General features: G+C 43.8%; 1 protein-coding gene across 5 annotated transcripts in view; it reads right to left on the bottom strand.

Moving 5' to 3' along the window:
* The window catches only part of RGS20 (regulator of G protein signaling 20), a 77,808-nt gene that overhangs the window by 20,739 nt on the left and 33,483 nt on the right, over positions 1 to 23,586 (bottom strand). Inside the window, exon 1 of one of the 5 annotated variants that reach the window (XM_033437658.2) lies at positions 10,796 to 13,268. The exons of the other annotated variants lie outside the window; for them this stretch is intronic. Coding sequence (XP_033293549.1) covers positions 10,796 to 10,858 — 63 coding nt within the window. The 5' untranslated portion in view covers positions 10,859 to 13,268. Of the gene's footprint in view, positions 1 to 10,795; positions 13,269 to 23,586 lie in introns of those variants that run through there. 5 annotated transcript variants of the gene reach the window in all.

Here is a 23,586-nt window from a genome sequence, read left to right as displayed (position 1 = left end):
TTTTGTTTTCTTCATGACTTTAATGAGAAGACTGACAGTATCTTCCCTGTGTGTGTGATGTGTGTCGGAGGTTTCTGGGAGAAGATAACTTTACCAAGTTAAGCAAGTTTTCTTATATTGCTTTTACATAGTATAAAATAAGTTGTGCCAGCCTATCTTAATAGTTAACATATTTTATTTGTTCGTACACAGCTATTTCTTTGTAAATACAGTTGTCCCTCAGCACCCATGGGGGACTGGTTCCAGGACCCCCAGGATACCAAAGTTCACAGATGCTCAAGTCCCTTACATAAAATGATGTGGTATTTGCACATAACCTGTGCACATCCTCCTGGACGCTTTAAATGATCTCTAGATTACTTGTAATACCTAATACAACGTAAAGGCCATGCGAATAGTTGCCAGTGCAAGGCAAAATTCAAGTTTTGATTTTTGGAACTTTCTGGAGTTTTTCCCAGTATTTTTGATCTGAGGTTGGTTGAATCCACAGATGCAGAACCTGGGGATAAAGACTGCCAGCTTACCTGGAAGAATCTTGATTTAGTGAGTAAACTCTTAGAGAACATCACAAGGTTGCTCATGACTGAATATAGCCTTCAGAAAGCAGAGGCAAATCTCATCAAAGTCTGTTCTTATACACTTTTTTTGTGTGTGTGGTACGCGGGTCTCTCACTGTTGTGGCCACTTCCGTGGCGGAGCACAGGCTCCGGACACGCAGGCTCAGCGGCCATGGCTCACGGGCCCAGCCGCTCCACGGCATGTGGGATCTTCCCGGACCGGGGCACGAACCCACGTCCCCTGCATTGGCAGGCGGACTCTCAACCGCTGCGCCACCAGGGAAGCCCTCTTCTTATACACTTTTGAAAACAGCTTTATTGAGGTCTAACAGACATGCAATAAATGGCACATGTTTATTGATGTTTTGACATGTATATACTTGTGACACCACGACCACAGTCAAGACCACATCGTCAAGCTCAGAAGTTTCTTCACATCACTTGGGATCCCTCCCTCTTGGATCCTGGCCCCAGACAGTCACTGATCTGCTTTTTCTTACTATGTATTAACTTGCATTTACTAGAATTTTATATAAATGGAATCATACGACATCTACTCTTTTTTATCTGGCTTTCTTCATTCAGCACAGTTATTTTGTGATTGTTGTATTGTTCATTCCTTTGTATTTCTGAGCAGTATTCCATTGTATAGATGTGCCACAATTTCCTTATCCACTCACGTACTGATGGACTTATACCTTTTTGATAGTTGCTGGAAAGATTATATATATATCTCATTGTCTTCTTTTGAACGTGAAAGTCTTTCATCAGACAAAATGAGAGGTGTATGTTGCTGAGACTGTGTTAAAAGGTACTGCACTGTTTACAGTTGTAACGTGTTTCTCCAGTGTGTTCTTCCACATTGACTAATGCTTGCTGGTTATGTTCTTTTGGCATTTGTATTGGATTAGTCCTGGGATGTTAATCATTTTCCTAATTTATAATCCCTCGTTTCATTTCTCAGTGTTCTGTGTCTCAGTTCATCTTTGTAGAGTCTCAACTTGGTGTCAGAATCTATTTAATTTTTCCTCTGAAGGTAATTACAGTTTCTTGTATGGTTTCTTGGAATTCTTATACATGGTTCAGTAATTCTGACAACTTAAATCATTTAAAGCTTTAAATACACAAGTACACAGAAACATATGCCATTCCTATAAAATTTACGAACAAGCTATCATCTCTCAGTTCCTCAAAATTCTAAATTAATAGGCATGGTTTTCACTCAGTCACTAGCTGTTGGAATGTTTAGTGGCGGGAGTGGTCGTGATACCCAGGCCCTGCTGAGCAGTGGTGAAATATAACAGCCTGAGAGGAAGCTAAAAATGTTAATAAAACATGAATATAAAGATAAGCAAAATGTTGATAATTGTTGAAGTTGTGTCATTGACCATGGCATTTGTTATACTAGCCTCACTACATTTATGTATGTTTGAAAATTTTCCTTAATGAAGTTTCCAAAATGTCAAATTCTATCGCATTAAAAAAAAGATCTTTTGAGATGATCATATGAATTTCCTCCTTTGAATAGTTAATGAAATGAATCACATTAATACATTTCTTTTTTTTTTTTTTTGGCCACACTGGGTGGCGTGTGGGATCTTAGTTCCCTGACCAGGCATCGAACCTGAGCCCCCTGCAGTGGAAGCACAGAGACCTGACCACTGGACCGCCAGGCGAGCCCCAAATGCATTTCTTTTTTTCTTTTTAATTTAACTAATTAATTAATTAATTTGGCTGCATTGGGTCTCCGTTGCTGCACGCGGGCTTTCTCTAGTTGCGGCGAGCGGGGGCTACTCTTTGTTGCAGTGCGCGGGCTTCTCATTGCAGTGGCTTCTCTTGTTGCGGAGCATGGGCTCTAGGCGCGCGGGCTTCAGTAGTTGTGGCACGTGGGCTCAGTAGTTGTGGCTCGCGGGCTCTAGAGTGTAGGCTCAGTAGTTGTGGTGCACGGGCTTAGTTGCTTCGTGGCATGTGGGATCTTCCTGGACCAGGGCTCTAACCTGTGACCCCTGTGTTGGCAGGCGGATTGTTAACCACTGTGCCACCAGGGAAGCCTCCCAAATGCATTTCTTTTTTTTCTTTTTTTTTTTTCCAAATGCATTGAATCATACTTACCTTACTAAGTAAACTCTTGTTGGGTCTAAAAGATGATTATTCTTTTATTATACTGCTGAAATTGATTTGGTAATGTTTTTTAGGGAGTTTTAAAATCTATTTATCTTTGTTTTTTTCTAAGAGAATTATTTTTTCCCTGTAGATACGTAGAATCTGCCGGTAAAATTACTAGAACCTTTCAGGTGTGGCTTGCTGACGATGTTTTCAATTTACTCTTTGATTTCCGTTCTTTTTTTTTTTTTTTTTTAAAATTTTATTTATTTATGGTTGTGTTGGGTCTTTGTTTCTGTGCGAGGGCTTTCTCTAGTTGTGGCAAGTGGGGGCCACTCTTCATCGCTGTGCGCGGCCTCTCACTATTGTGGCCTCTCTTGTTGCGGAGCACAGGCTCCAGATGCGCAGGCTCAGTAATTGTGGCTCACGGGCCCAGTTGCTCCGCGGCATGTGGGATTTTCCCAGACCAGGGCTTGAACCCGTGTCCCCTGCATTGGTAGGCAGATTCTCAACCACTGCGCCACCAGGGAAGCCCTGATTTCCGTTCTTTTCATAGTTTCTTCCTGGCTTTGAGTCAATATGGTATTTTTCATTTCCTGAAAAAAATCCATCCCTTTCATCTAGTTTTCAAATTTACTGGAACTTTTCATTATTAGTCATCTTAACTGTCAGATCGAGATGCTTTAAATTACAGCAGGCTTGTTCAAAATGCAAATAGGTAGTTGCTTATGGGAGAGTTGCATATTTAGTGTCACTAAATATTTGTAGAGAATTAATTTTTTTAACATCTTTATTGGAGTATAATTGCTCTACAATGGTGTGTTAGTTTCTGCTTTATAACAAAGTGAATCAGTTATACATATACATATGTCCGAGAATTAATTTTTAAACTGTCATAGCTAGTTAATATGAAGACTAACAACATATATTAAATGAATGCTACCTATTTACAAGATTTAAAAAATATGCCATTGTCAATTATGTTAGTTCGGTTCATCCTTTCAGACGTTGATATGTGGTCTGATTAGCCAAACTAGCTTGCATCTTTTTCTTCGCCTCCATCATATGTGTGGGAGAACTCCACACACATTTCATTTCCATTTGCTTTTTCTAAGGAACATGGAATCAGTGCTCCTTTGATATTGCTATTCTATTCTTCCCCTGGTGTGTGTCTGGCACAGACTGCTGGCCGTCATTTCAGTGTCTGTTGGGATGACCCAAGCGTGCCACATACACGAGGCCCCAGTAACTGGCTGCCTTTGCTTGAGGATCCCGAGGCTCAAAAGTTAGATGAACATAAAACCAATGTCAGTGACCTCAGAAACATTTTCTATAATTTATGGCAGCCTGAGGAAATGGGAAAAACAGGTTGGCAGTTTATTAACTATTCGGATCTTAGCTAAGAGATAATCCTACTCAGTCATTGCTTTTCCAGTCCTAGGAACCCAGCATTCAAGAGAATTCTTTCAAAGTTCAAGCAAAAGCCAAGGTAAATAAGGTAAATTCTTTTTTTTTTTTTTTGGCTGCACTGGGTCTTCGTTGTGGTGTGGTGGCTTCTCATTGTGGTGGCTTCTCTTGTTGCGGAGCACAGGCTCTAGGCGCGCAGGCTTCAGTAGTTGCGGTGCATGGGCTCAGTAGTTGTGGCTCGAGGGCTCTAGAGCGCAGGCTCAGGAGTTGTGGCGCACGGGCTTAGTTGCTCCGCGGCATGTGGGATCTTCCCGGACCAGGGCTCGAACCCGTGTCCCCTGCATTGGCAGGTGGATTCTTAACCACTGTGCCACCAGGGAAGTTCCCCAAGGTAAATTCTTAATCTTGATCGCAATCTTCTGGTAATTTGGAGTTGAAAGCAGTAACTAGTTAGAAAAAATTTTAACCAGACCATGATTAGCTCAGAAAAGTTATTTCTTATTTTCTGGTAAGCTTGAACTTGGTGGTTGGATTCCATGAATAGATATTTATTTTCATTATGGTTTCCAAATTCTAAAAATAGCCATTATTGAATTACGCATTGGGAATATGATGAAACATCAAGTATTGTGTGAAAAAATTCTTATCTCTTAGAAGGGCCTGAGACCTGAGTCCGTGTTCCATGAGGTGTAGAATCATAGACAAGATCCTGATGAAGGAGAACCAAGAACCTTACAGGACATACATTCAAAACCACCCTCAACGACCTTTAGAAACATAATCTTATCATCAGTAGGACATGATGGGCTCTGAAAGAGTTAAGCCAGGACATAAGGAAATTTGAGAGGAGAAATTCCTCTGTGTGTCCCGAGCTCTCTCTCTTTATAAAGACATCCTAATCCAGAATGACCTCATCTTCACTTGATTACATCTGCAAAAGCCCTTTTTCCAAATAAGGCCACATTTACAAGTACCGGGGTCAGGACTCTGTCTTAGCCCGTTAGGGCTGCCGTAACAGAAGACCACAGGCTCGGGGCTTATAAACAATAGATATTTACTATCACAGCTCTGGAGGCTGGAAGTCTGAGATCAGGGAGCCAGCAGGTCGCAATCTGGTGAGGGCACTCTTCCTGCTGTGTCCTCACAAGGAGAAGGGGACTAGGGATCTCTCTGGAACCTCTTTTATGAGAGCATTCATCCCACTCATGAGGGATCCCAAGGGCTCCACCGACTATTACCATCATCTTTAGGGGTTAGGATTTCAACCTATGAATTTTGTTGCGGGGGGACACGAACATTCAGCCATATTAGACTTCAACATATTTTGGGGGGGATACAATTTAACCCACGACAATGTCTAACATAGTCAGGTGCTCCTGTGAAGCCATTTTAATGCTTCTTTCCAGAATGAATCACCCCCATTCACGTCTTTAATCTAGAGCTGAGCTGGTGAAACAAGGTGATACTTTACTAATGATGTTATATTAAAAGTCATTTTAAAAATGAAAATAACACACGCCCATGGTAGGAAAAACCAGACAATACTGAAGGATTTGCTATGAAAACTCCTAAAGGAAAACATCATTATCTGTTTTTTGTATGTCCTTCCAGATAGCTACACACATTTACACACTTTTAAGAAAATGGGAGCATAGTATACACACCACCCCGTGCCTCTCTTTTTCACCTGACAAAGCACTGAGGTTCTTTTCACATTAGGACACGTGGTCTACTGCCCACACCGGAGTGAATTAGGTTTCTCCAACTTAAGTGTCTCAGAAAAGACAAAGGCACAACCCAAATGCTTTGCTTCTCGAGTAATGATTTGTTTCTATTGTGTTTGGGTATACCCAGATTATTTGTCCATTTATTCGAGAAATGAAAACAGAGGTAGAAAAGTAGAGTCTAATACCATCTTAAGGGATTCTCTTATCCCTTCTATGGGTGGGTTCAGTCATCACACTGAAGCGAGCACAGAAGGGCTGGAACCCCTGTGCTGAGAAGAGTGGACGGTAAGAAGAGGCTGGCTGAATGAAGGAACACTTCAAACAAAAACAGATGCTTTGTTTAACATCATACCTCATATGAAATAATGACTGTACTTCTGCTGTGCTAAAGAGCTTTACTGAAAAAGTCGTTCCATTAACATCCCACCTGAAAGGTCTGATTGGTTGAGCAGCATTCAAGGCTAATTAAGAGAATAATCCTCGTATTTTTGTGGGGTTTTACAGATTACAGGAGATTTTATATGTATCACCTAATTTCTTCCTTCCCACAATTTCGTTAGCCAGGAAAGACAGTTATTAATTCCTCTTTTCAGTAAAGAAACCAAGGCTTAAAGAGGCTTAACTCACCCCCTGAGGTGACACAGATGACCTGTAGCCCAGGTCACCGAGCCCTCAGCCAATGCTCTTTCTTTGCACCAGCCTGTCAGTCCAAGGGACTCTTTCAGAAATTTGATAGCTCAGTGCAGACACGTGCATTTTAAAATACACTAATGTGATGATAGTTCCAGTTATGATGCTTACTTTTACCTGAACATGGTCTAATCTATTTAATTTTTAGGCCAAAGGAGCTAAAGTGACTTGTCCACAGACACATGGCTAGTTGATAGCATATGTGGGATTAGAATTCACAAACACACACACAGAGTCATTCTTTCTCTCCAATGCATTATGCTGTTTCCCTTGAGACTGCACATATTTTTATCTTTTACTTTAAAAAAATTTAAACCATTTTAAAAAACTGGAGTATAGTTAATTTACAATGTTGTGTTAGTTTCAAGTGTACAGCAAAGTCATTCAGATATATATATATATTTCAGATTCTTTTCCATTATAGGTATTACAAGATATTGACTAGAGCTCCCTGTGCTATACAGTAGGTCCTTGTTGGTTATCTATTTTATATATAGTAGTGTGTATATGTTGATCCCAAACTCCTAATTTATCTCACCCTGGTAACCATAAGTTTGTTTTCCATGTCTGCGACTCTATTTCTATTTTGTAACTAAGTTCATTTGTATCACTTTTTTTTAGATTCCACATATAAGTGATATCATATGATATTTGTCTAACTTACTTCACTTAATATATTTTTAGAAATGTTGACATGCACTTAGGTCTTTAGACATTCCAATCAGTTTTTTCATTTCTTTTGGCCCAAAATGCAGAAACCATTTGCAAATGAAATTGCAGATATAAGATTTCATCAAAGGCAAAATATTAATTTAAACCTGAGCTTGAAAATAATAAAACTAATTTTTAAAAAACAAACAAAACTCCCCAACAAAACATGAATACGTGCTGGTGAACATTCAACTAGGCTTCTATCAGGAACACAGAGGTACACAGAGAAATCACAGCTCCTCTGAACTTTCCAATCCTCTTCCCACCCCCAGAAATAACCAGCTTTACGGTTTGATGTGGTTCTTTCCAGGACCACTTCTGTGAAATTAAGAACGTGTAATTAACTTTAGTTTAAAACATAGTTTTAGTATGCTTATCTAAATGGCCTTGATGCTATGTGTGACCCTGTGCCGTATATTTTTTACTTTAAAAATGTCTCAGAAATCTTCCTGGACAGTACACGTAGCTCCATCTCATTCATTCAACAGTTGGCTAATATCTCATAGTTTAGATGCCTAGATGTATCACAATGTAACTACTGTTCCCCCCGGAGACCACAAAAGATTGGCAGATTTGAATATATACAAATGCTAAACTTCAGAGCCATGAGCAAATATAAACAAGGCTGCCCCCTGCCAAGTATGAGAAAGTTTAAGTATCAATAAGAATATTAACTGCAATGAACTGAAACATCGTATGTGTGTACATCCGTGATTTCATAGTGATACTAAAACACTCACTGTTGCTTTTAGAAAATGTTAGGGAACCAACTGATTTTGAAAACTGGTAAATAAGGACAGAGAATCAAGTTTTTATTCTGCCTTTTCCTACACAAACATTACTTCAGGGTAATCCAAGAGTTGATAAGAAGTCTCTCCTTAGAAAAGTTTACTATCTAGTAAATGAAGGAGAATCTCCCTCCTGGACCTCAAGTGTCCAGCCTCCTCTCACAGCACTATGCCAGGGCAGTCCTTTTACCTTAGTTCTTCAGTCTCGCCCTGTAAAGACCCCTCCCGATATATTCTGGAGCCTGTTCGAACGACCGGGTCTTTGTTGCTGCTCTGTATTAGGAACAAAGCTCCTTTCCTCCGGAGCCACGTCTGGTCATGTTTCTTTTGCTGTTTTCTGAGCTTCCCTTGACTGGTACCAACGTGCATCAAAAGAACGCTCTTCCAGGAATATTCTCTGCACAGCATCCTCCAGAGACACTCTCACTTCCTTGTTCTCTGCAGTCATGTTTCTGAGCATTTAGCCCCACTTGCTCCTAATTTTAGCCTCCTTTTGGTCTTTCTACCTTCTAAGTTTTCCCAGCCTGGGGAAGCTTTTCCTAACATACTTCCCCTCTGGATGCAAAAGATGATGTTTCACAGATTCACGTTAGTTATAGGCTCTGCACTGACCCTGCCTGCAGGGCGAGCACATCCAGGGTGTGCTCGGTGGAGGTGGTGACATGGTGGAGGGTTGGGTGGGCCTCCTGCAGGTTCTCCTTGGGGTCTGGTGCTCACCCCGGGGGTGGGGGTGGAGGAAGCTATGATGAGGTCCCTCTCAGCCCAAGCCCCTCACCCCTGGTAGGACTGGAAGAAATCCAGGGCACAGGCTGGGGAAGGGACAGTTAAAAGGGACTTGTTCGTGAGGGAGGAGGGCCAATCTGGTGTGCTGAGCGCGAGGCTTCCAGAACCCAGATGGGAGCTATTTCTGAGGATGAGGGGCTTTGAGGCTGATTAATCCGACAGGAAGTCTTTTTTGGCTGTTGATTCTCTTTCATTCAAGAATCTACACAATGGGGGGCTTCCCTGGTGGCGCAGTGGTTGAGAGTCCACCTGCCGATGCAGGGGGTGCGGGTTCAATCCCTGGTCAGGGAACTAAGATCCCACATGCTGCACGCCATGGCCGAAAAGAAAGAAAAAAAAAGAATCTACACAATGGATAAACAACAAGGTCCTACTGTAGAGCACAGGGAACTCTATTCAATATCCTCTGATAAACCATAATGGAAAAGAATATGGAAAAGAATATATATCTGTATAACTGAATCACTTTGCTGTACAGCGGAAATTAACACAGCATCGTAAATCAACTCTACTTCAATAAAATTAAAAAAGAATCTACACAATGGAGTTTGAGAAACAGACCAACTGAAAGCAGCAGGGAAGATTTCACTGCTGAACTCTCCCTGGGTTTAGCCACCTGCTCTGAAAACAGCCACAGGTGAATACATCTTTCTCCGAATCCCAGGCTCCAGGCATAAACACCGATCACCTGAAGCCAGTTAAGACACAACCAGGCCCTCCGCCTGCTCTAGACTCCCACCTGTTATTAGCAGCTGGGAAATGAAATGAATTCAGTCAATGGCAATGTTTCTACTGTTTCTGGGATCTTGCAGTCAGTGGGTTTTAAGTCTGAGAATGCCGGCAGCTTATCCTGTGGCACACTCGTCACCAGAAAAACTCCAACTCACTCTGGCTCATGAAGTATTAAGGACGAGCTGGAATTACCTGCATTAACTTCAGCACAAATAGACCAAACATCAAATCAAAGGTGTGTCTTCCACTTCATACGACACAGGAAGCTAACAATTGTTAGTAGCTATAGTGGGTTTTAGAGGGAGAGAGCTTAACTCTTCCGCTGTGCAAAACTATGAGTTCTCAAAATTTTCTCTTTTGGTTTTATTGTCTGAATAATTTCGGACTATTTTAAGAAATAGCTGGTTCACTGTTCTAGTAAGGGAAGTCAACCGAAAGCTTAATAATAACAACAGACTTTTTAGAATTATGATTACTTCCAGATGGATGCTTACACATGTCCTGAGCTTTTAAAAAACTACTGACGTATGTGACCATCTGTTTTTCAGTGACTTTGAATGGAAATCTTTACTATTTTGTTGATCTCGCTGTCGCCAAGTTTGTAACTTGAACCACCAAAGGTTTGAAGGCTATGACAGTAATGTCTTTTTCTTCTGTTGTTACTAAGTGAACATATTGTATGACTCCACTTTTACAACTGCCTTCGGGAATTATTAGAAATAATAAGAAAGTATGATTGGAAGGAAATTAATAAATTATGCATGCTTTTACTTGTTCTTTCTTAATACCAATCAACAATTACAGGGTATTTTGCCAAGTACTGACTGAAATCTTGACCATGGGCTTTCCGTACCCCAGGAGGCCATGGGAGTTTCTCAAGGAGACTGTAGGTGGCTGCCTTCCCGATGACCGCTTAGCCCAGGGCACCTCTGAAAGAACTGCACACTTATTAAATCTTTGCTGTGGGGCTGTTTCAGGCAATTTTCAAGTCGCTAAAGGGTGAGAATTCTCAGGTTTGGGTGAGAATTTCTGCTAGCTTTTTAGTATTTCAAGGAAATAAAGTAAAGCAAGGAATAGGCTCTCTAAGAAGAATTTCTGAGCCATCGTTGCAAATTACAGAAAAAACAGGACAAAATATCTGCAACACGGAAAAATTCATGTCTAAGATGGAACTTATCATTCCTCGGGCAAACCCACCCATCCTCTCCCGCCTTCTACCTTGGTGAGCAGCGTTACTATCTGTCTAGTTGAAGTTACCCTCAACTTCCAACTCACAGCAAAACCGGAGGAAATCTACCTCCTGGATGTCCTTCTTGTTGCCCCCTGTTCTCTCTCCACGTGCCACAGCCCGGGTCCACATCGCGGGGCCTTGGATTAGGAAGGAAGGCTCCGTATCAATCACTCTGCCTCTTTGCTTGCCCCAGGTCACTAGAAAACGGGTTAAATTGTGCAAGGATGTTCTTCCTCCCTCTGAGGTTTTTCTTTTTTACTCTGCCTTCTGAAGCATCATTGTAGGTGGTGAGCCTTGTTAGGGAGGAAGTTGACCTTTGGATGAATGTGCTTTGGCTTGGGAAATACATTTTCATTTTGGACAGCTGAGAAGGGAAGGCTGAGGGACAGAGGGACAGGCTGCCTGATGCTGCTCTGGCTTGGGCTCTGAAGCATGGAGACGGCCAGGTTGTCAGCCTGGGTCATCGGGTTACAGACCTTGCCAACATCACAGGCAGAAGCCAGTCGGGAATATGGTTTGCTTCTTGCAGTTTCTTGTGTGCTATGGCTCAGGGACCTAACCGTTGTGGAAGGTGGCTTGCTGGAGTGCCGATGTAGCCAAGGTTAAAATGATAACCTGTATACTCTCTATACAGTTACAGAGAATAGAGACCCTGGCAAAGCTGTTCTCTGCTTTTGGGAAGTCAGAAGAGTGCTTGCCTTGAGGAGGGAATTCGGGGAGCTGGTAACGTGCTGTCGTACAGTGCGAACAGGGCGTTTGTTACACAGGCGTGTTTGGTTTGTGAAAATGTACCAAACCATATGTGCGCTTTTCTATTTGTAGGGTATCATTTTAAAGAAAGCTAAAAACACAATCGGGAAAGTCTAGCAGGAGACAGGGTAATGGAAGAAGGGGAGGGGACCCCGCTTTTATAACCACCGGGATACCTGTCCCTGGCCAGGGCACTGACCGCATGAGCCTCGCAATGACCACAGGGTGGTGAACACGGGCCCGGGAAGCCCTCCCACGCGAAGCGTGCACGACGGACTCCAGATGCCTGCTTGCCCCCTCTCCTATTCAGGTGTTCCTTCGTGATTTTCCTCCGCTGCAAGGTGTTTTCCTTGTCTTCCCAGTGTTTTTGACCCTTGTGTCACAGAACTGGAAAGCATTATGAGGAGGAAGCTTTCAAAGAAAAATAATGACTGAGGTGGTGTCTGTTTGATGCAGAAATCCTACACAGTTCTTTGCCTAAATCTGGTGTCCAATAGGCACAATCAGGCTTATTGCAAAGGACTTTAGTATTGTCCAGCATCCTGGGATACTGTCAGCAAGACATCAGGAGAAATGGTGGAGGGGATCCCTTCTAAACATCCTTCCTGGCTGCTCCGTTTCATGGTTTCCCAAATGTTGAAAATACGCCAAGTCTTTGTTTGATGGCTTCTCAGGAGGTTCAGGTAAAGAGCGACCCAGTTATAAACCTAGCGTCAAGAGGGTAAAGACACGACTTGCGTTTGTTTTCAAAGTGTTCTCCTGTTGAACTGATCACAAATGTGTACTGAGCACCCCCTGTATGCATCAGCGCTGCAGGCGCTGACCACGGGGGTGAACTATACTGTTTCTGCCGAGGGTTCCAGTGAGAGAAACAGACACAAGCCATGAAAACAAATAGGTTGGAGAACTCCGGGTCCAAGAAGTGTTGCCAAGATGGGAAATGGTTGAGACCCTAGAGCATGACGTGGGGACGACAGTCACAGTCAGGGCCTCGGGGCGTCTCTGAAGAGTGGGGGGTCTCTGAGGAGAGGGCACCTGAGGAGAGGACTGTGACATGGCGTGTGGGGCTTGAGGCTTCTAAGAAGGAACTGCAACCACAAATGAGATGGGCATGTCCCTGGATCACGCAGGAAGTGCAGAGGAGGAGGAAGGATGGAGGCTGCTGAGGACAGGTATGGACAGGTGAGCACAGGTGAGGACAGGTGAGCATAGGTGAGCAAAGGTGAGGGCCATGGAGGGGGGAATGGGCTGGAGGCCTCAGAGACCAGGGAGCTTGTGGAGGAAAGGATGAGAGCGGGCGAGTGTGCAGGAAGGGCGGTGCGGTCATGGTGCGGGGATGGGGTCTGAGGATGAGGTTTCCCAGGAGGTGCGGGCGGTCATCGCCGACTCCAGGGATGGCTGAGGTGGGGGCTGACGTGGGGGAGGGCAGTAGACTTCTGGGGTCGAGAAATCACGGCGCTGGGAGACCAGAGTACAGCACAGGTCATTGACAAGGTTGCTGAAGAAATAGAATGATGACAGGAACGGCTCTGGAGAGGAAATGATGGCCACACGCTAGAGTCTTCTACGTGAGGGGCAGGGATCAGAGGGTGAGCAGATGCTGGAGGGAGCGGTACTGGGGGTTCGGTCTAGGACATGCATTCAGGAGAAGTGTGTTCTTTATGGTGGTAAATGCACGTGGCAGAAAACACACCACTTTAACCATTTTTAGGTGTACGGCTCGGTGGTGCTAAGCGCGTTCACTGTTTTCCAACCCTCACCTCCATCCACCTCCAGAGCTCTTCTTCCCAAATTGAAACTCTGTCCCCATTAAACACGGACTTCCCCCCTCCCCCCGCTCCTGGCACCCACTGTTCTACTCCCTGTCTCTGTGAATGTGACTCTTCTAAGTTCCTCAGATAAGAAGAATCGTAAAATATGTCTTTTTGTGACTGGCCTACGTCACTTAGCATAACGTCTTCAAGGTTCCTCATGTGGTGTCCCGTGTCAGACCTAAGAGGGAGGGTTTTGGGGGAAGACAGTGAGGAAGTGTCTTGGGAATGGCAACGGGAGCAAAGAGACACCCATCTGACTTCTAGGAGTGGACGTAAATGGTGCAATTTCAGCAGAAAAATGTCCCCGATTACCAGGGCCGTGGGAGAAGCGCTGTCCTCGGAAGAGTTGCCACACTTCAGGGAGAGACAAGAGGGGAGGGACATCGGGGGACAATGTGGAGAACTAGGGGCGTCTTGCTGATGACTGACTGGGTCCCAGGGAGCACAGTGGGCATGGTGGAGGGGCACCTGATGAGGTCATCACGGGACAAGCAGCCCTGCGCTGACCAGGATCAGAGAGGCCCAAGGGGTTAACTGGGGGCTCCTGCATGTCTCGGGCTCCCAGCCCACAGCTGGCCCTTCCAGAAGGATCGCTGGGAAACATGAGCGATCGATCAAGAATTTAAAAAGCCGTGTAGTGGGAACGTAGGAAAAGCCATCGTGGGCTTTTGAGTCAGAGGTCCTTCCAGTCTGACCTTTGCACTTGTGAGGCCTGGACCAAGTTCCCTCACCTTTCTAAGCCCCCCACCTCCTCATCTGTATGATATGAGCTACACTGAGATTTGATAAAAGTAGTAAATGAGAGAAGGTACACGAAAGGTCTCTGAAACCACGAAGTGCTAATCCAATGCCATAATTATTCCTCTGACTTAGTACTTACTGATGACATTTAACGTAGAAGACTATGGTAAGTCCTTAAATTGTGTTCTAAGATCATAAACAAATTGATCCTATGCCTTTGGGTCTATATTTGGTGGAGTCAGCTAGCGAGGCCCCTCCCTGTTCGCTCTCAGACATCTGGCACCTTGACCATTCACCAGCCTACGAGCAACCTCAACCGCCTCTGAGGGAAGGCAAGCCGTGACCAAAGCAGCTGAGAAAAGCTAAGGATGGGAGGACTGGAGAAGGGGGTGTAAACCTGCTGGCCTGTCAATCAGAGCGAAAGAGCACTTTTGTGCTGTCACTGGGGAAGCCCGAGGACGGCCCGCTGCAGACGGAGGAGGAAGAGGCGTGGGCCCAGCCCTGGCTTTCCCACCATCAGGCTTTGTGACCTCAGCCATCGGCCACCTCCCTGGGACTCGGCTTTCACACCTGCAAATTGAAGGAGGAAGGTGTTCACTAAGCTCTTGTTATTCTACGATGCTGTCATTCCCGGGCGAGCTATGCAGACGTTACCAAATGAAAAAAGCCAGATATGAAAGGCCACATACTGGGCTTCCCTGGGGGCGCAGCGGTTGACAGTCCGCCTGCCTATGCAGGGGATGCGGGTTCGTGCCCGGGTCCGGGAAGATCCCACATGCCGCGGAGCGGCTGGGCCTGTGAGCCATGGCCGCTGAGCCTGCGCTTCCGGAGCCTGTGCTCCGCAACGGGAGAGGCCACAACAGTGAGAGGCCCGCGTACCGCAAAAATAAAAAATAAAAAATAAAAAGGGCCACATATTATATGATTCTATTTATATGAAATGTCCAGAACAGGCAAATCTGTAGAAACAAAAAGTAGATCAGTGGTTGCCAGGGGCTGCAGGAGAAAGAGACTTGGTGAGTGACAATTACCTGTGGTAGGTTTCTTCTTAGAATGATGAAAATGTGAAAATGTTCTAAAGTGGATTATGGTGATAGTTACACACTGTGAATATACTAAGAGCCTTGAACTCTGCATGTCTAATGGGTGCGACCTTACATAAATCACTTGCCTGAGTTGAGCTTCTGTTGGCCAAGTCATTCCCACTTTCTGTTTCATGAAGTGCATGTGAGTCAGGTACAGTAGCTAATTGGGCACTGTTCATTTCACTGGGTATGACAGTGGCATTCCATGACTGACAGCTGAGACACATCAGAAGAGGAAAGAAAAATACCCAAGGAAGAAGGGAGAGAGAAGACAGCGGGGACTGGTGGCCATGCTGTGCTGGTGTGCCTCAGCACAGAGATGATGCTGGGGAGACAGGGATGAGAGCATCCCACAGCGCTGGGGCATGGTCCATAAGGGGACCAGTGCCGGGCTCCGGAGGGAAATGCTACGTCATAGCCCAGAACCACGGTATTTATCAGAAATCCTAAAGTGTGTATTTGGGGGGGAAAAGTGCCACGGAAATCCTTTCCCTGCACGTCACAGTGCAGATTCTGCACAATTGGAGCTCTCGTGGACATCTCAGACTCCAGCGTCTAAACGGACTCAAGTCCCATCCCCTGCCCCCGCTGTTTCCTCCCCTGTGTGCTTCAAGTCCATCCACGGTGCACCAGCCACTCACATCCCAGGAGTCACCTAGACTTTTCTTTTCACCTCACTCATTGGTAAGCTTGTGCCCTTCCCTCCAACCCCACTGCACACCCTCCAAAATGCATCTCCCTCTGCTCTATCCCCCAGATTTTTGGCTACAGTGGCAGAGATGAGTAGTTGCAATAGAGACCACATGGCCCTCAAGGCCTAAAATAGTTACTGTTTTAAAATAGAATCCAGACTTTGTTAGTCCCCTCCTGTGGCCGTCAATGGTAATGCATGACACCAGAATGAAAACTCTTTATCAGAGGCTGCTTTTTCCCCTAACAATCTCCCACGAATGCACAACTTCCCCTCGGTCTAAATGAGCCAAGGTAGCTGTAACCACACCTCACTCCATTTACTCTGTGGAGCTGTCCCCGCGCAGACTCAAATCCACGCCGTCCGGCTCCAGGCACGGGTCCCTCTCAACACCCGCACAGTCTCACCCTTCGCACCACAGCTGTGCACAGGCTACGGTCAGACAGACGGGGGTTGTTTTTGGACACCCATCGGTGGTCTGCTGCTGGTCAGAACGGGCTAGGGGATACACCAGCACACGGTCACCTTGGTTCTATACTGCCTTCGTGTTCCCAAGACAGTTCCCGGCGGCCGGGCCGATGGGACGTTTTTGTCTGCTGTTCCTAGGGGGTGTGTGACAGGATCTCTGTTCCTCAAGGTTTTGGTTTTCTACAATTTGCACCAAATTATCTCCTGAATTTTAGGTCCCCACGCCCTCGGCATGAAGTGTTAGATGGCTAGTGCGCTGAACAAGCAGACCTAAAGTTGAAATGGATCGAAATGTTTAATGGTTGTGCATTTTGGACTCTGTAGGGAACCACAGCCATTCGATTCTCCTTTTGTGAGACCACATAAGGCAGTCAGACGTGGGGATTTAGGAATAAAACCCCCATCCTAAGGGATGCATAAAAAGGCTCATAAAGGACCGATTTCCATTAAAAAATAATCTCTATGTAGTCTCCTGATTCTGACTACTTTTGATACATTTTAACAAATATGTGCTCTATCTAACTTAGAATTTATAGTTTTATTTCCTTCATGATTGGGAACAGATCATTAGAAGATAAGGGAAAAAATAATATGTCTTTTGGGGGTTAGTTTATGAGATGTGTTTACCACAAACAGGTTAGTTATGCATGTTATTAGATTTTGCATACTTTTTTCATACCTCTTTGTGTCATTGTATTCACCCTCCTTTAACCCACATTTATTCCACCTGGTCTGGTATGCTGTTCAGTTGTTTTTGTTAATAAGTACTTCATTTTGCCAAAAGAACAGTACGGAACTTCCAAGTCATTTAAAAGTCTAGAAATAACTTACTTGCTTTATCGGAAACTTAGCTCTAATGAGAATTTGATAAATTCTAGCTTGTTGTAAACTAGACCCCATACTTCTTTTTTTTTTTTTTTTTGGCCTCGCTGCATGGCATGCAGGATTCTTAATTCCCTGACCAGGGATCGAACCCGTGCCCCCTTCAGTGGAAATGCAGAGTCCTAACCACTGGACCGCCAGGGAGGTCCTGAGACCCCATAATTCTTGTGCCTTGATTTAAATCTGCGTACAGATTGTAAAGAGTCCAGTCAGATGCTAGACCCGCAAAGCCGGCTCTTATCACGCTGGAGAACTAAACACAGATGCATCTTGGGCCTCAGGGATGCAGGCCGGAACGCTGTCCCGAACGCTGTCCCACTGGCTGGGGAGGGGGCGGGCGTTCCGGAGAGGCCTGCTACTCCAGAGCCATCCAACTGCCCCCAGGACTACTATTTCCATTCTAAATTTAGAGTAGAACTTAATTGTTCCCATATATTAGTGAGGTCTTTTTTTAAAAGAAACAAATGCTGAAGTCAAAATAAAAGAGCAGAGGGGTAACAGGAAATTTAATATAAAAATTAATTATATTTAAATAACGTGGAGATAACATTAAAATTACTCACAGACCCCACAGACTCTCCTCTGCAAAGATCAACAACCAGCTGTCCTTTCCAGAAAATACTGTTAGCCTTTTCTTCATATTTCCTAATATGGTTTTCTTGTTGCCAACATCTTATAATAAACCCTAGTGGATATAACACCAAGTAGCTAGATGTGAATTTTGCTGAGAGCAGACTGCTTTGGATGTCATTCTTCCTGCCACTAAAATTTATTTATTTATGTACTTGGATTTATTTGGTCTAAAAAGAGAAGGATTTTGGCAAAATATGAATGCATAAACTTACTTAGTAATATTTTCATAGATATTAAGTTATAGGTATAGGCATTTCATATCAAAGAACTTTTTTCAGCACCCTGTTTGAATGGTAAAAGTTTCAGAATCTGTACCAGATATAAATATATCAAAATATGTGTTTAAAATCAGATTATCCATGTTCAGGGGCCTAAAATAATGATGGATAAATATTAGAGGAATAATGATAACAGCTACTACCACTTAACTGAATACTCTCGTGAACCCTCTACTGTACATTTCTTGTTATAAAGTAAGTGTAATTATCCCCGTTGTACATCTTTGGAATCTGAGGCTCACAGAACTAGCAAGAAAGTCAAAATTCAAACCCAGTTCTCTTTCATTCCAGTGCTCATGCTTTTGACATCACACAACTGCAACCTGAAGCAGGAAGAGCTGCAGGGATTATAATGTACTTCTTTTCCTACTAACATTTTTTTTTTTTTTTTTTTGCGGTACGCGGGCCTCTCACTGCTGTGGCCTCTCCCATTGCGGAGCACAGGCTCCAGACGCGCAGGCTCAGCGGCCATGGCTCACGGGCCCAGCCGCTCCGCGGCATGTGGGATCTTCCCGGACCGGGGCATGAACTCGTGTCCCCTGCATCGGCAGGTGGACTCTCAACCACTGTGCCACCAGGGAAGCCCCCTACTAACATTTTTAAACTCACAAAACATGTATTGCACTTTATATTCATACACGGCAAAATTTTTAATGTTCATTTTCTAAATTGCATTGGAAACAAATGATACTATAGAAAGATAAAAAATGTGATTCAAAGATAGAAGAAAAAGAAACTTAATTCAAGAAAAATGGTAATAGGTCAGCTCCTGAGCAACAACTAAAAATGTTAGATGGATAACTGAAATCCCATTTCTAAAGACATCAAAGAGCTGTGGAGGCAAAAAGGCTGAATTAACTAAAGTGTCTGAGGGAGAGCTCCTCCCCAGGGAGCAGTCTGTCACCATGTGTCTCCTTCCCTGAGGGCGTATGCGGACTCAGGGCATGGGCTGAGGCTAGAGTCTCAGATGGGAGAGCACGTCTCCCTTCAGTAACAAGGTCTCCCTCAGACACACGGCTGCCCTCCTCGTGACCTTTACCAGACTGTGGAAGCCACCTGTGGAAGGCGGGGGCAGAAAGAAGCCTCTGAAGGTGAGACCGAGTCTCCTGGTCTTTCAAGACTGAGGAGATTTAGGTTTCAGCCTAACTGAAGCCCATTAGGCTCTAAATCCGGAAGCCCAGGAGAAAACACCTGAAGAATGGGAAGTAACCGAGATTATGTAAGTCTTAAGTAAGTCTTACTAAAATTGCAACCCGTCCCAACCCATTTCAATACCTGTTAGGACTGAAGTCATTAGCTACTCATTCTCACAGAGCAAATCCCTCCAAGGGAGATTCCTTGTTGGTGGAAGATGTAATCCAAACCTACATACACAGTTTCTTTATATATGATGTCTACATATAACAAAAATTACTAGATACATGAAGAGACAGAAAAATGTGATCAATGATAAAAAAACAAACAACAGGTACAGGCTCATAAAAACCTCAACACTGGATTTAGTAGGCAAGAATTAGATGAAAAAACTGATGAAAACATGGAGAATTTCATCAGAAAACTGAAATGTATTAACAAGCATCAAAGGGACATACTACATTTAGAATAAAACAGTTTTTGAAATGAATGATCACTAGATGGTTTAACAGAAGACTGGGCACAGCAGAAGACAGGTCCCGTGAACTAAAACACACGTTAAAAGAAAGTATTCAAGTTGAAGGAGAGACAAAAAATGGACAAAACTTAGGATCGAATAAAAGACATACGTATGATTTGAGTCTCAGAGCAGGAGAGAAAGGGAGAAAACTGCTAAGAAGCAATATCTGAAGAGATATTGAGTGAAAAATTTCCAAAGCTGATGAAAGAGATCAGTTCACAGATACAAGGAGCCCAATGAATCCAAAGCAGGACAAATATAAAACCACACCTAGGCACATTGTGTTCAAACAGTGGCAAGCCAAAAGCAAAGAGAAAAATTTTAAATGAGCCAGAGAAAGAAGACATGTCACCTTCATAGAAGCATGACTTTTCAGCAGAAACTACAGAAGTCGAAAGGTAATGGAATGAGAGTGTAAAGGCAAGACACAGATTGGGATTTGCAATACACACACAGATAGATAAACAGAGACACACACACACATTTTTGACAATAACTTATATCCAGCATATATTAAAAACTCGTACAAATCAATAAGAAAAACACAGACCATACAACAGAAAAATAGGTCAAAAACTTGTAGAGGCAGTTTACAAGAGAAGACACACAAATGGCTGAAAAAAGATGCTCAGCATCATTAGTAATCAGGGAAATACAAATGAAATCCACAACGCTAAACCTCTATGGACACCAGAATGACTACAATTAAATCCGTGTACGATACTAAGTGCTGGTGAGGATGTGAAGCAATATATGTTGCTGGTAGGGATGTAAGTTGGTTTGGCGTGTAAAAACCGCCAGTATCTAATAAAGCTAAACATACACTGGATCTATTACCCAGCAATTTCATTCCTGAGCATCCAATGGAAATCAGGGCTTAATGTTTATCAAAAGACATGAATAAGAATGTTCACATTAGTATTATTCACAGTGGAAACAACTCAGATGTCCTTTAGGAGTGGAATGGAGGGACTTCCCTGGTGGCGTAGTGGTTAAGGATCCTCCTGCCAAGGCGGGGGACACGGGTTTGAGACCTGCTCCGGGAAGATCTCACATGCAGCGGAGCAACTAAGCCTGGGAGCCACAACTACCGAGCCCGTGAGCCACAAATACTGTAAGCCCACGTGCCTAGAGCTCGTGCTTTGCAAGGAGAGAAGCCTGTGCACCGCAACGAAGAGCAGCCTCCGCTCTCCGCAGCTAGAGAAAGCCCGCGCACAGCAATGAAGACCCAACATAGCCAAAAATAAATAAATTAAAAAAAAAAAGAGTGGAATGGATACGTGAACTGGGGTATATTCACATAAAGGAACACTGCAGTGAAAAATAACAAGATATGCAACAACAGTGAATGCACAAGAGGGGATCTTATGGGTACAGGTTGAGAATATCCTGTATCTTGATCTAGAGCAGTGGTGAGCCCCCAGGGCACATTTGGCAATGCCTAGGGACATTTTTGGTTGTCATTTCCAGGGAGGGGATGCTACTGGCATCCAGCGGTAGAGGACAGGAATGCTGTTAAACATCCTGCAACGTACAGTTCAGCCTCCCACTGGGAGGGAGTCAACCCAAAATGTCCACAGTGCTGAGGCTGAGAAGTCCTGATCCAGACAGTGGTAACACGAGGGTAACTGAGAACGTGTACATTTTACTATAAATTATAACAAACGAAGCTAAAAAAAGCAGGACTCTCACAAAAATAGCTACAGTTCCTCACTGAAATTTAGAAAACGTACATGAAACTTCGTTTCCATTTTATAAATAGTCTAATTTATTAAAGAGTCCTAACCACCTGAACTTGCCAGGAATTGCATTAAGCCTGGAAGAACTAGACTCTTTGTGTGCAGTCCCTATTAAATGGAAAAAAGTATCTACACCTTTCTATAGAGCAGGAGATGCACAAATTAGAATCTGGGTCATCACAGAAATGGATATTTGTAGAAACACAATAAGGGTATATGGTAAAGTCCATACATCTGGGTTTCTCTTGCATCCACTACAATACAAATAGAGAAAAACATACATGTACTTTTAAAAACAATAGTCTCATAACCTTAATTCCAAGGATAATAACTTCTTGCCATTATTTATCAACAAGACTTTTACATAAATTTAGGAATCTACTGGTCCCTTAAATCTTATCATCACCACACCCTGAGACATAAAAGTCACTTAGAAGTGTTGGGTAGGGCATGGGTTGCACAATTCTTTCCAGTGTCTTGCAGAAACGGAACAGCTATCCAAGCCTGTGTGGATCTAGCTAAACAGCCCCAAAAGGGCTGGAAGTGCTGGGTGTGTTGCAGCCTTAGAACGACGGGCACCACAAACTCGTGTTCTAGCTCTGGAGCAAACACCGTCCAGTTAACATCAGAGGTGACAGGGGCACAAACAGAGACAAACCAGAGAAAAAGATGCTTCCCTCCACTTCACCGTTGGGCTGAGGTGCACGTGGTCAACCCAGGACCTCAGGAAGTCCAACTGCTGGGTGACTTTACATGAGATGCTGTTGTCTAAAATCCAAACACTGATATGTACTTGAGAAGGATTTTACAATGTAAAGTAAAATTAATTAATAACTAGAAATCGAGCATTCCCAAACCATCAAGGTCAACTGGCTGTAATAATCACTGAAATAACCCAAGTGAAATATCACTGCTGGGCAACAGAGCATATTACTCATTCTTCACAGATGACTCCCCATGCAAATAGCTGAAATCTAATCAGCTGGATTCTATGAATTCATAATCACGGAATATCACCTTGGGCACTCAGTCATATAAGGCTTTGCCGTGAAGAGCTGCTGCAGAAGCCCATTCAATGGTACTGGGAACGGACTCACCCCGTGCGGCGCTGTCTAAACTCTTGAACTGGCTGCTCAAGGTAACATTCAGGGATCATCTCAGAAGTGTCGGGTAGTCAGTGACTCACTTGTACTGTACTAAATGCTAGGCTCTGACTCGGCGTGAACCCTATCAGTTGCTGCTGACACTATAGGTATTTGAATAGAAGCTCACACTGTGAGTCACCTGGTTGCTGTACAGAAAACAAATCGGCAATATTCCCAGTTGAACAGTGATTCACGTTATAACCATAATGGGACCTGACTTGATACGTGTGATTTCAAAACTCAGTTCTGCTGGACTGGCTTGGGAGCCTGCTAGAAAGTCACTCCCTGCTTAATGCCCTGGATTTCTGTCTAAGAACATGTGTCCAGAGAGGCAAAATCAAGGGTAAGACATAGCGCTCACGACTGGAGAGAACCATGGTTTCCTTCTTCAAGGACGCAGGCACAGTTCCTAGAGTGCCTTCCCTGGCAGACACAGCATTCCTGTAAATAACTTTGCAAGGCCAGACACTCACGTGAAAAGCTCTGCCATGTAATTTCTAAACCGCTTATGCGAGGTCTGGACCTTTAAGCCACCAGCTGCGTCTGTTTGTGAAAGGTGAATGTCATTAGACGGACACATGCAGAAATGAAAAAACAGCAGAACTTTCGGAACTGGTGTTCAAGTGTCTGGAACGAAACCAGTCACCTGGCAATTGCATTAAAATAAGAAAGCTTTTTTCCCTTTTTCACGCATGCTTGTCTACAAAAATCTGGAATAATAAAACCTCCTGGTATGTAATCCTGAAAGACTTTCCTAAAAAGCTCTCTTACAGGAAAGACCTTCAAAGCCATCAGGAAGGAGATTTTTAAACATTTAAGAAAAGCTCAAAACTGATTTCTAATGTAAAACCGCTGCAAGGGATTAACAGACTATGCAGCCGAATGTGGGACCTTAAATTCTAACGCTGGCTCTACCTCTTGCTTGATCTGGGACCTTCCCATAACTCAAGCAAGTCATGTTGGTCGTATCTTCTGAT

Source organism: Orcinus orca, chromosome 17, assembly GCF_937001465.1.
Source record: "Orcinus orca chromosome 17, mOrcOrc1.1, whole genome shotgun sequence".
NCBI lineage: Eukaryota > Metazoa > Chordata > Mammalia > Artiodactyla > Delphinidae > Orcinus > Orcinus orca.
The sequence above is the reverse complement of the archived record's forward strand: the minus strand, read 5'-3'. Positions and strand labels throughout refer to the sequence as shown.